Source organism: Acanthisitta chloris, unplaced genomic scaffold (assembly GCF_000695815.1).
Source record: "Acanthisitta chloris isolate BGI_N310 unplaced genomic scaffold, ASM69581v1 scaffold99, whole genome shotgun sequence".
Taxonomy (NCBI): Eukaryota; Metazoa; Chordata; class Aves; order Passeriformes; family Acanthisittidae; genus Acanthisitta; species Acanthisitta chloris.
In genome coordinates this window covers 32,048-44,343 of record NW_008692854.1, presented here as the reverse complement: position 1 = coordinate 44,343, position 12,296 = coordinate 32,048, and the positions used below count along the sequence as shown (strand labels likewise).

Below are 12,296 nucleotides of genomic sequence, written 5' to 3'. Positions count from 1 at the left end.
CCTGCTGTAATATTTCTATTACATTTATAATCAGCTGAGAGAGAAATAAATGCTTTTAGCTTCTCTGCTGTGGAGTTTGGATCTGCAGTGGACTATCCAGGAAATGGGAGAGAAACAGCCAGATTAGAGGTAGGCACTAAGGGGAAATGAAAAGTGTTCAAAGATAAATGAAAGTGTGGATTCTTAGGTATCCAGTGTGTTGTCTGGCAATAAAAATATAAGGAAGAGGGTAATGAGTCAACCTGCATAAACCAGGAGAACAAAACTTAATCACAGGTAGAGACAGACTTATGCAAATGCAAAGCCTCAAGGACAGAGGTTTGGAAAGTGTGTGTGGAGAAGTTAGGGCTATGAAATTAGGATGAAAACTTATATAGAGAAAATAAAGGAATGGGTGCAAGAAAATTCCACTGAAACCATAAGAAGCTAAATCCATTGGAGGAATAGAGATGCTCTTTCAGAAGGGAGTAATTTGGTGATTTAATAGGAAAAAAGCAAAGCATAACAGAAAAATGTCAATTTCCATCAGCTCATGGGCTTGAAAAAGATGGATAAAGTCAGAAAGCAAGTCCTTACCTTGCAAAAATGTACAACTCATACTGAAGATCCTCAGAAACACGGTGGGACAAATAGAGAAAATACTTCGAACAAAAGAATTCTAGAATGAAGCCGAAGATGAAAACCAGCGTGTAACACACGTGAAGCGAGTGTGTCATTTCCCCTGCAACATGTAGTGATCCCAAGGGCACTTGGGATCCTCCTGTTGCTGGGTCTTGTAAGCCTGTCCTGCCTTTCCCCCCGAGGTTGTGTGGAGCAGCCACGGGCGATGGAGCTGGTTGTTGTTGGACGCTTTTGCCTTCATGCTTGTGGGACTGGGAGCAGTGGGGCTGGGCCAGGAGCTGCTTCAGCATTTTGGTGAGAGTTCAAGTACTGAGAATTTCAGTTGTTCAGGTGTACAATCTGCATCACCTTTGCAACATAACCTCAACCGGAAATCTGTCCGGTTTATCCGAAAGGCACTCGATGGGGAACTGCAATGTCACAAACACAGAGGAGAGGTTTGTGCATGGTTTTACAGCTGGCAGGGTTATTTCAGGTATGAGAGTGCTTCAGGCTACCTGAGAGACCTGATGGGAGAACAAACCAAAAGAAACTGGAAAAAAAAGAAGGGCTACTTCCCCATTGCTGTGTATAGCTTGAGTGAAGATACATGGGGGCAGAGGAGGAAAGGAGGGTATAAGTCCCCACTTTGTGGGCACAGATAGTCTGAGACTTGGGCTTTGCACATTTCTATGTGCTTGAATAGAGTCTTACCCATTCAGTTTATTTATATATATATATATATGTTGTATATAAATACATGTATTATAGATCTATGTATGTTATATATATCTATACACACACACCAGGAGCATCAGCAAAGACAATAAATACAAATACCAATGTAAGTAAATGTGAGGTCCTTAGACCAGAGACAAAAGCATGGAACAAAGGATTCTAACAGTGTTGGTCCAGTTCCTCAGTTGAAAAGGTCTAGTCAGGAAAGACATGAATAAAATCCTAAACCCATTGTCAGTCTGTAACTGTGTCACATAAATTATGTATAGCTGTTCAGTTAAATTATTGTAATGTGTCCAGGTGACTTGTAAAGCAGGATGTGTCATGCAAAGGTTATTGTAAGGATCTGAATAAACACAGCAGAAGGAAAGCTGGGGGTGTTGGTTGCTGCAGAAGGTTGGATGGCTGTTTCCTTTGGCTAAAAAAAGGACTTAGGAGGTAAGTGGTGCTACCTCCTTGAGTTGTACTACCTCCTGAAGAAACTAGAAGGGGATAATGCACTGGGCCTTTTTGGATTTCTGTGAAATAGAGACAAAGGAAAAATAAAGCAAAGGAAATGTCTGACAGAAGTGAAGCTAGATAAGTTTATTTTCCTTATTTATGCTGTAATATATGAATGCTAGCTAAATGTGAAAAGAAGAAGCAAAAGCGACTGCCAAATGCTTTTAAAAAGGAGCTGAGAGCATATGTGGAGGAAAATTAACCATAAATGTTATCTCAAAGGAGAGGTCCCACTTGGAATAAGCATATATATGGCAGTTATGTCTAAAATTTGTTATGTTGCTATTGTTTTGTGAAATGACAGAACATCTGCTCAGTCACAAGGCACCAGTAAAACGCAGCTTTATGCCTAAAGCAGTATGTCAGTTCCTAACAAAAAATGTATATAATAGGCCAAAAACAAAGGCACATCGTCTTTTCCAGTTGTAGTCATTTCTGACCTAATAATGGGTTAGAAAGGATTTTTTTATTTTTATTTTTGAAAAACATGACTGGAAGGATTGAGTCATTTATGGCTCTTTTCAAGATTAGGCTTTGTGCATTATTTGTGCATAAGCTGGCAAAAAGCTTTGTCTCTGCAAATCATATTTCTGTCACTAAAGCACTTGCAAAGAGGCAGCTACTTCTAAGCACCTTGAGAAAAGATGATGCTTAGCTTACAGTTTCTAAATGCAGTGTATAATCAGCCATTTTTAATCACATTGGAAACAGCAGCAAGTGATATGTGTGCTCACATGACGAGTGGACACAAGTCAGATTTCACCTCAGAGCTGCCTTTTCGGAGAGGAAAAGCATTCACATTGCAATTTGGCACGTAGAAAACTAATTAACAAATCCCTCAGGAACAATTATTGTATGGAATTTGGTGCTGAGTATTCCAAGCACACAACTTTTAAGTGGCTTCACTCCGAAAGAGTATTCTCTTAGATTTTCGTTGTTGTGTTCACTGACCTGAGAAGTCTGAAACTGTGGTGCAAAATATAATTTTAAAACCTATTTTCTCATGAAATTAGGTTATTATCCTGCTGCTTGGAGTCATCCCCTCAGATATACATGCATATATGACCCCTCAGAAAATGAAATGAATAGAAATTGGTACTTTCAAAGAATAGTTTTCATGGAGAAAACCAGTTATTATTTCATTAATGTGTGGAAGTATTTAACTGGAACATGCCTTCATGAAAAAACAGGAGAATGGATTTATATTCTAACACACGTGATCAGAGGGAGAATTAGGGTTAGACTCATTGTAGAAAGCTCAAGGGTTGTGTGTCATGGACTCTTTGAAGCCTCTGAAGTGTGAAGGACTCTTTTATGTGACTGGGAATGTGTGTGCTACCTCATCAAGTATTAATAGGGGAGAAAGACAGGAGCCACTCATATGAATTCTTTCTTCTCCAAAAAACCTTATGTCAGCAGAACTCTTTTTTTAATGTCACTTAAGGTTGAGACCTTTACTGGAATAAATAAAATGCATGCAGAGAGTCATCTATATCTGACTCAGAGCTGAATAGTAATATGTGATTTTTACCTTCCAGCTGAGTCAGGTACAGATATTAAAGCTTTCCCACAGAAACACTGTATAGTTTCTCAAAAACCCTTTAGAGCTTTGTGAACTTGATCCAAAGCCTATTGCAGTTGGGAAAATGCCTGTTTTGAGCCAGTTTTCAGTTGGGCTGTACAAATCTTATTGATCTATTTATATAACCTTTTCAAGAGGGAAAAAATTATCTTTCACATGTAGCAAAAACTTGAAGACTTAATTTTCAAGCTGCTAAGATTCGAGTATTCCCTGGAATCTTAGGCAGCAGATATCTTTTTCTTTGTGAAGGTAAAGCCACAAGCTCCAGTGCCCATCCTGAAATTCATTGCAATTATTTAACTGAGGCATCAATTCTCAGTGTCAAAACATGGCACTGCCAGGCTGGAGCTGTTGTGCAGAGCCACCAGAGATGGCTGGATGGTGTTATGCATCAGCAGGTGGGGTATAAGTCAGCAAAATAAGGCTTTTTTTAAAAGTGGCTTTTAAGCAGTGATAGAAATGCCATGGCTGACTCCAATCTCTGATCTCCAGTGTTAAATATGGGTAGGACACTGTGGTTCTCTCTACAGCCGTCTGTGGGGAAGTAGAAAGTGTTAGTGATTGGTGGCAGCAGCCTGGAAAGTTGTTCAGTGTTTTTAACAGATCTTGGCTGCCTTGAAGTGACTTGAACCTTCATGTGACCTCCAGCTCCTCTGCTGGAGACCTCTCAGTCCCCCAGTCATAAAGCATTACGCGTGTTCCCTGCCCACACCCATCTTCTGGGACTAAAAGTGAAAAATGAAGGTTAATGTCTTCTATTACGATTTTCTGAAGCTCCACCATCCTAGTCCACCCTAATGCAGTATGTGCTATTTGGTGCAGTCTTAGGCCTTTGAGAAAGGTTTGATTATTCTATGAAAAAAAGGAGCAGGAGACATGCAGCATAAGCTTTGCTACTGCTCTAAAATTGATCTCTCTAAAGGCCTGTGGCAGTAGCCAAAGGACCAGTGTTCCTTCAGAATCTGGAAAAGAGAAGGATGCTGGATCACAAGTCACTATGCAATGGTGACATTGTCTTCTCAGCAGAGCTGCACAGTGTGTCTGGAGCTCCTCACTAAAGAGATTACACCATTCCCTCTCCTTGAAGGGGTTTATTTATAGATAGACCATTACTGATGCACAAAATTGGGCTCTGGTCCATCCTTCTAGTGGAATGGTAGCCTCAAGACAGAAGAGTTTGGGAAAGGGTATACAAGGTGAAAAAGTTTGCTAGGTTGTACATAAGTTAACATTAAGTGGTAACGTTGAACTTGTATGTGAAGGTTCTGTGTAATTTGATGGCAGTCTCTGCTGACAAGCCAAGAGATTGCTGGTAATACAGAGGAGATGCAGATCTGGGCTACAGGTAATCTCTTGCTGTAGGGAAGGCAGTAAGAACCCAGAATCCTGGGAAATGCTGCAGTGCCCCGTGTTGGAAAGCTCAGCTTGCTTCTTGGAGGTGATGTCCATTTGGTTCAAGTATTACTTGTTTTGAACAGAGATCAAGATTGAGCCGTGAGCAATGAATGAAATCAATGTTTTGAAAAGAAGGAGTACCTTACCAGGCAGTAAACATTTCTGCTCTGACTGGCAAAAAGGCATTAAAAGCCTTTATTAAATTTTGTGTCCATTCTGTTTGCCACTTAGCCATTTCTTTTCATTCTGAAGAATTACAGCTGAGAATGAATGAGTCTTTTCTAATATGGTCAGGACACAATAAATCTGTGAAAGAAGTGAGTTATCTTTCTTCCTCATAGGCAAATTTTTCCAATTGCTTAACAAAATGTTGTTTTGTATTGCCATGACATCATTCTTCATGGCTGTGAATAACAGGGTTCAACATTTAGCGACTTGTTTATAAAAAACAATCATGCAGTAACAATTAGAGAGTGTTTAATGTGCTTCCCCACTCGAGTCCATACCCTCTCCTCCCACTGACTGATCTTCCCACTGCACTGTGGAGTTATTTGTGTCTTCAGAATGAGCAAACAGATCTTTTCAGTGAAAGGGTGAAAAATCGCCTGAGTTCTCCCATATAGAATTTGGCATCTGTTGTTCTGTAGAACAGGATCTCTGCTGCACTGATCCAAGCATTTGTCAGCCCCAGAGTGGAGGATGGCAGCTCACAGCATCTGAAGAAGAAGGAGACTATCACACAAAGCTTCCCACTACAGAGAAATTGCTGCATCCGTCATCACCCTTTCAGCCCAGTTGATACAGTTGTATTAGCCCTGTGCTCCAGTCCCACCCACAGCTCCCAACCCACCTCCTTTTTAGTGTGAAAAGTGTTCGAATCTTCAAAGTAGCTACATTTCAAAATACATTTTGCTCAGTACCAAGAATAATCAGTCCTCAGGGATGCAGCAGATCACAAAGCCTGAAATGGATCTGCAATACTTTGGGAGGAAGATACTTGTGATGAAGGGTATTGGGTAGATCCAGAAGCTGACAGGCTTTGAGAAGCAGTACAAAGCCTCTCCATTTGGTTAAAATATTTCCACACAACAAGAATAACAAGTCCTAATCGTGGCTCCTCATTCCATACCAGCAGAGCTAACATGAATAATGGTTTCCTAGCTCTCAAACTGAGACAAGCTGCTGCCTCTCCAAACTGTTCAGAGGCATTGTAGGTTGAGTTTCAGCTACAGGAAAGAGGTGATCAGAAATAATGGAATGGCTCTTCCCATCACTTAAAAGCAAAACCATCCCCCCCAATGCAATTTTCTAACAAGATTCATAAAGTAAATTGATGGTCACTTGCCAAATGTGAGGGGATGGGAGGTATGGGGGTAATGGTAGCTTGATAGTAACGGGGCAACTTAGCCAGGTTGTGAAAAAAATACACTCAGAGTCAAGTTGTTTCCCTATCCCTGGGCTGTTGGGGAGGCTGAGGTGTTAGGGCCTCTCTGTGCAGGAGCTATCCCACCTTCTCTAATACCCTGATGTGTCCTTTGCACAAGCAACCACAGATAGGAGATGTGAGGGGAGAGTGGCCACCAAGGAATGGGGAGCACCTTGGCTCTGAAGTGTTGTACAGGAGTGGCACAGCTCCAGCAGGAGAGGTGCCATGTAGCTGAGGGAGTCAGTGCTGCTCAGGTGTGGGTGAAAGGTTCTGGTTTCTCCTGGATCACCCTCGCTTGATAAATATTCACCTCATAGCAGAATTTATTAGGCAGAGCCAGTTACTTTTTTTTCTTCCCAAATAGTGCTGCTCTTGCTGTGCCCTGCATAGACTGGCTTTAGATTCACTGCCAATGAAATGGGATTTTTCATCTTTTGGAACTACCAGTTAACTGAAAAATCATTTATTCCCACAGTGCTAACAGTAGGCAGCTGCTCATGGTGACAGCAGGAGGAAGAGTTATCTAAAGATCAAAAAGCTGAGTTTGGGGAGTAAATATGTTGTTAGAACAAGTGTGACCTAGTGTGATACATTTGGATTTATTTTAGAAAAGGCTTTCTTATTCTTATGCTCAGTCCTAGAAATATATTTCAAGTGAAGTTTAACAAGCAACTTGCAGATGGTACAGGCATATTAAATGGCATCATCTTAAAAATCATATCCAGGGGCCAAGGTTTCCAAGAGAAGAAGCCCATCATGAAAAGTAGCAAATGCCCTCAACTCTTCAAAGGTTGCAAAGTATATTGTTGTCTTCAGCTGTGAATAACTCAAAATAAGGACTTGGACAGCTGGCAGATTGCACCATCATTAACCAGGGATGTCGAAACGGTGGTTTGCAAGAGAAAAAGCTGTAGGAACAGCACTCCCTGTGATGATATTGGTAGGTGTGATGTTTTCAATTAAAAGTTTGATGATAAGTGCCCTGGTCATCTATGGTGGAGAACATTTGATGGTATAGTCTGCTGTTCCAAAATGTTTGCATGTCATTGCTAGAAACAACCTCCAGCTTGAGGAGCTGTTTTGAAAGTGAGTGATAAAGTGCTTGTTGCTTACAAACCAGATGGACACCAGAGGCAGGAACTGTGTAAATACTCTGACCACTGTTGGTTTGTTGTTTCTTCCATTTCAGCTGGATGCTGAGAAGGCAAAATTGAAACTGGAAAGATGGGCTTCCCAAGATGCTGGCAGTGGGGGTGGAAGAAGTGAAGAGCTGGAGTCAAGCGGGGATTGTGATGATGAGGATGGCTGTCAAGGATCCGGTGACAGGACTCACACAGCAGGTAAATACAGTTTCTATAGGCACTTAGAGAGCTTGAAAATACATAAGTGTCACAATTAGGTGGACAGACCTCAGACATAACTGCTTGAATTATTGTCAAAATCCCACTAAATTCAAAGGATTTGAATTTTTATCTGTGAAGAGCTGCAGCAAAAATAGAATGATACAGACAGTAACCCAATATGATTTAACACTTGGCACGCAGATAAAGGACTTAAATTTAGAGTGAATAATATTTGCGAAGAAATCTAGATCACAGAAATACTGAAGAGCCTTCCTAGATAATGTGAGCTCTTCAAATAAATAGAAAATTGATGCCCTTATAGAGTGTGCTAAGTGTTAACATAAATATTTATTTATTGCATAATGATACCGAAGGATGATCCAAACAGAGTTGTCTGAAAGTATATATTCTTGAAAAAACATATGAAACACTATGGAGTTTTTTCCTAGTGGAGAGCTGCTGGTTAAGTGGAATTTCTTGATAGGCTCATATCTGCATTCTGCAATATTTATTCATTAAATGACTTGGATAATATGTCATCAAATGTAGAATCAGCATCAGAATCTAACTTAACTTCCACCGACATATTGGCAATTTAATATGTAGCTAAATCCATTTAGTAACTCAATGAGATTTTTCTAAATACTTGATACTACTGGTTTGTAGTACCCATAAGTTCTGATTAATTTTCGCTTATTGAAATGCAACTGCTTTAATTGCCATAGTGTGTGTAAATACACTGTGGATTGGATGTGCAAATAGATGAAGTACAGGTATAAGAGTGTTGAAAAATAGATATAAGAATGCTCATTGAGATGGATGGAACTCAGGTGGGTTTTAAACTGCTGCTTCATTCTGCTGAGATAAACAAGTGCCTTTTCCTTGTCCCTGTACCACTGAGTGGAGAGCAGGAAAAGGTAGCCCATGCTCAGGTAAGATATGCAAACATGCTGTGATAACCTATAGTCAAGACTTCAGTTGTTCCTGTTATGAATCTCTGTTCAGGAAAACCAATGTGTGCAAAATGTTACAAGTAATTTGCAGTACCAACTCATAAATACTTGAATTTTGGGTTGCATTGATGGCCTGTATGGTCAGGCCCCATGTGGTATCATCACACAGGGACAGTTTATACAAATTGTTAAGGAATTGCAGCTAACAGGTCAAGCAGAGATTTTCACTGTCTACTCACCAGTGTTTTTGAACAGAAGAACTTTGATAAAATACTATTTTAAAACTATTTGCTTAACTTTTTTATTGTTTATTGTATTACATCCCTAAGCAGTGATGGTTTAGGCCCTGGGGATTGGGGAGGATAAATCCTTTAACATGCTTTCCTCTCTGTGTGGAGCACTGCAAACAAAGGCCAGGTGCTGGCTGCTCTTCAGCAAACAATCAAACTGTTAACACACCATTCTGGGAGGAGTGTGCACTCTTACATGGATGATGGCAGAGTTCAGTCGTTCAAACAGAAAAGCTTGAATACTTTCAAGACTTGACTTTCAGCTGGATTTAATAATGGAAAGCTACTTAGTGTCTCTTTTTCCCCTTTTTTTGCAATCTATTTAATTAAAATGCTTTATGCTGATGTCATCCTGGATTTAGAAGAATTATATTTATATAGCTAGCTATTTCAGAATTTAGCAGGGTGTATATCCAATTAAAAAGGTAATTACAATATATTTTAGAAAATGGTATTGATTCATAGCAGAAGAATAAGTATTTCATTGTGTGACAACAGTAATGCTGTATCATAATTAGCTTTAAAATACTGTACTGTATACAAGCCACTAGCAGTAAATCTCTTTTGCATATCTGGATACAATTAAGAGATAAAATGCAGTAATCTCATTATAGAGCTGCTTTGCTTTAATAGAATGGTAAAGAAAAACAAACATGAGATTAGTTGAATTTCCTCTTGCTGCATGTCTGTTAGATGGTGTTTGTAACTGTACAGCCTGTGAACTTGTTGTATTTCCTAAACTCAAACCCTGTCAAGTACATCAAACCATTGTTTTGTGGAAGTGGAACATGACAACATCTCCTGTTCCCTGCTTGCCTGAAGTACAGTGAATTGAGACATGAATTGACGCTAAAGCTAAGTCCCAAGTCAAAGCCTGATTTGAGGCTTAGTGAAGTCACAGGGAATATCCTTACTGACTGCAGCAGGTATGGGTGAGACACGAACAAGAGCTATACAAAGCCACTGAGCTCATGTTGTAGCATGGAGTCATACAGTAGAACAAAAGGAATGAAAAAGGAATAAAAGCCTTTCCAAACACGAACTTTTGGCAGAGCAGTCATGCTTTTAACAACAGGTCCATAAAAAAAAAAAGAGAGGAAAGGATTTCGATGTCAACCTCTAAAATGCTGAACTTAGAATATAGTAGAAATTTACTGCATCTGCCATTTATTTGAAACCTATACAAAATTGTATTTACCGCTTACATGTTGAGAGCATTGCAAAAGACTGAGATTGCTTTTAGATTTTGAAAACCTACCAAATGCACATTTTTTTCACCTCCCAGAATAAAAATTACCTTTTCATTACCAAGAAATTGCCAGGATTTTCATCAATATCTGGATTACCATCATCAAAACATTTCTGTTCATAACATCTCCCCAGACAGGGTACATTGCTTTCTCCCACCTTGTTTTTCCAAACTAACAAGCTAACAGAGGGCTGAGCTCCCTGGGTTTAGATTTCAGTGTGCACTGGATAGGTAAACACAGAAGTGATTGTGTGTGTATATTCCAGCCAGGTCATTGTACATATCCTTTCCCTGGATGCTTTTCTTTTTGACTGGGGATTGCTGCCTCTATATTTCAGCTCATCCTGCAATGCATAGTACAGTCCTGTCCCTTTGTCACCTTCCAGCCTTTGAGAATCATGCCTGCATATCAGTTAATCATTTTCGTTTATGTCTTTAATTAAGATACATGGCTGTCTATTACTTAGTGCTGTTTATCTTTGTTACAAATAAGTCTTTGCCTGACACATTCACTGTTGTCTCAAAAGATCACCACTTCTTTAATCGTAATGAGCCTAATTATCTATTCTGTATGCGGTGTGTTTATCCAAATGATTTTACATGAACAAGACAAATTCTCAGGAAACCAGCATTCTCTTCCAAAATTATGTATGGTAGAAGATGCTTTAAAATGTCATATTCTCACAGGCCTTACCAATTACCACAAGTATGTCTTCTTGGGGAAAGCTGTGGGAACAGCAGTTCCTCAAGCAGGCCCATGTGTTATTTGTTGGCAGGTACCAACTTTTTAATGACAACATCTGTGAATCATCTTTGAACAAAGCTTTGTTAGGAGAGATTTAAGAAGAGGAAAGCAAGTCTTACAAATCTTCAGCGTGGATGGGGAAGTTGCTCTGTGGTTTGCACTGCTGCAGTCCTGCAGGTTTCTAGGCAGAAGGGCAAAGCAGCATCTCAGGCTGTGCCTTGCTGAGCACAGTGTGCTCACAGAACCATAGTCTTCATGGACCTGATCACAGAATGATCACACTGATGTAAGTGGTTATTCTTAGGCCCTTACTAGAGCATGAAGGTGCTGATAATGTGGAGAAGAGCAGGGTTTGCTCAGTGCCCTGCAGGATTGAGCCACAGGAATGTTTATGTAGGAGAGGGAGGAGTGTCCTGCTGTTCATGAAAAGGGAACAGCAATGGATTCACACTGTGTCCTGCTTCTGCTGTTCAGACAAAAGGAAAATGTCTGTTCAGTGAAAAGTTAGGGAAGGAAGTTAGTGCAGGGGGTTTGCAATTCCCAGATGTGCTGCACAGCTGTGTGTTGTGATAAGGTCCCACACAAGAAATGACAAGCAACATTAGAGCTCTGTTCAGGGAAATCATCAGGTGATTGATTAGCCACTAATCAGTTTTGAAAACCTACCAAATGCTCATTTCTTTCCACCTCCCAGAATAAAAATTACCTTTTCATTCCCAATAAATTGCCAGGAGTTTCATCAATATCTGGGTTACCATTGTCAAAACATTTCTGTTCATAGCTATTAGTAAACATCTCCCCAGACAGAGTACATTGCTTTCTCCCACTTTGCTTTTCCAAATTGCTTACAGAGGGTGCTAACAAAGGTGGAGGAAATGTTTAGACCACAGGTAGGGACCTGTATTTGGTACAAGCCCAAAGTCCCATATGTAGAGGTCTGGACTGTGTGGAGGTTATGGAGCATTGTGATGAAGAGACTTGTGCTGACATCACTTCTGGGCATGGTCCATGTGCACATCTGTCTGTGCATGGAGGACACAGGTATTCCTGGGCCTAGTCCCTAGCACTGAGCACTGTACTGTACATGGAGCTGTGTGTTTCTCAAAGCCAGTGTAAGACAGAAATTAGTCCAAGCATCTGTCTAGATGAGCCTGATACAACATCATGCAAAGTCCTAGTGAATGGAACCAGTGCTGGGCTGCAGCTGTCCTCTAGCTGGCAAGGCAAGCAAACAGCAGAGGTTAAGGAGAACATGGTTTAGCCTACACTTGGGCCCTTCTCCACTGAACAGAATAGACAACACCAAATGTCTGGTGCATGATCTGTGGTCTTTGCACCAGATTCACCCCTCTGAGGGTAGAATCTGTATATGGATCAAAAAGCTCATCCCTTGGGTGGGACATGTGTCAGCCCCACTCCTTCTGACATGCCTTGAAAATTTAGATCATTGGGAGGCAGAGACATGTGGCTTTAC

At 40.4% G+C, this 12,296-nt stretch overlaps 1 protein-coding gene across 1 annotated transcript in view; it reads left to right on the top strand.

The window, feature by feature from the left end:
* LOC103809930 (glypican-5-like) overlaps positions 1 to 7,582 on the top strand; it is a gene marked incomplete at both ends in the record, with an annotated part of 209,586 nt that extends 202,004 nt beyond the window's left edge. The window contains one exon of the mRNA XM_009082804.1: positions 7,432 to 7,582. Within this exon, the coding sequence (XP_009081052.1) occupies positions 7,432 to 7,582 (151 nt within the window). The remainder of the gene's footprint in view (positions 1 to 7,431) is intronic.
* Positions 7,583 to 12,296: the final 4,714 nt, after the last annotated feature.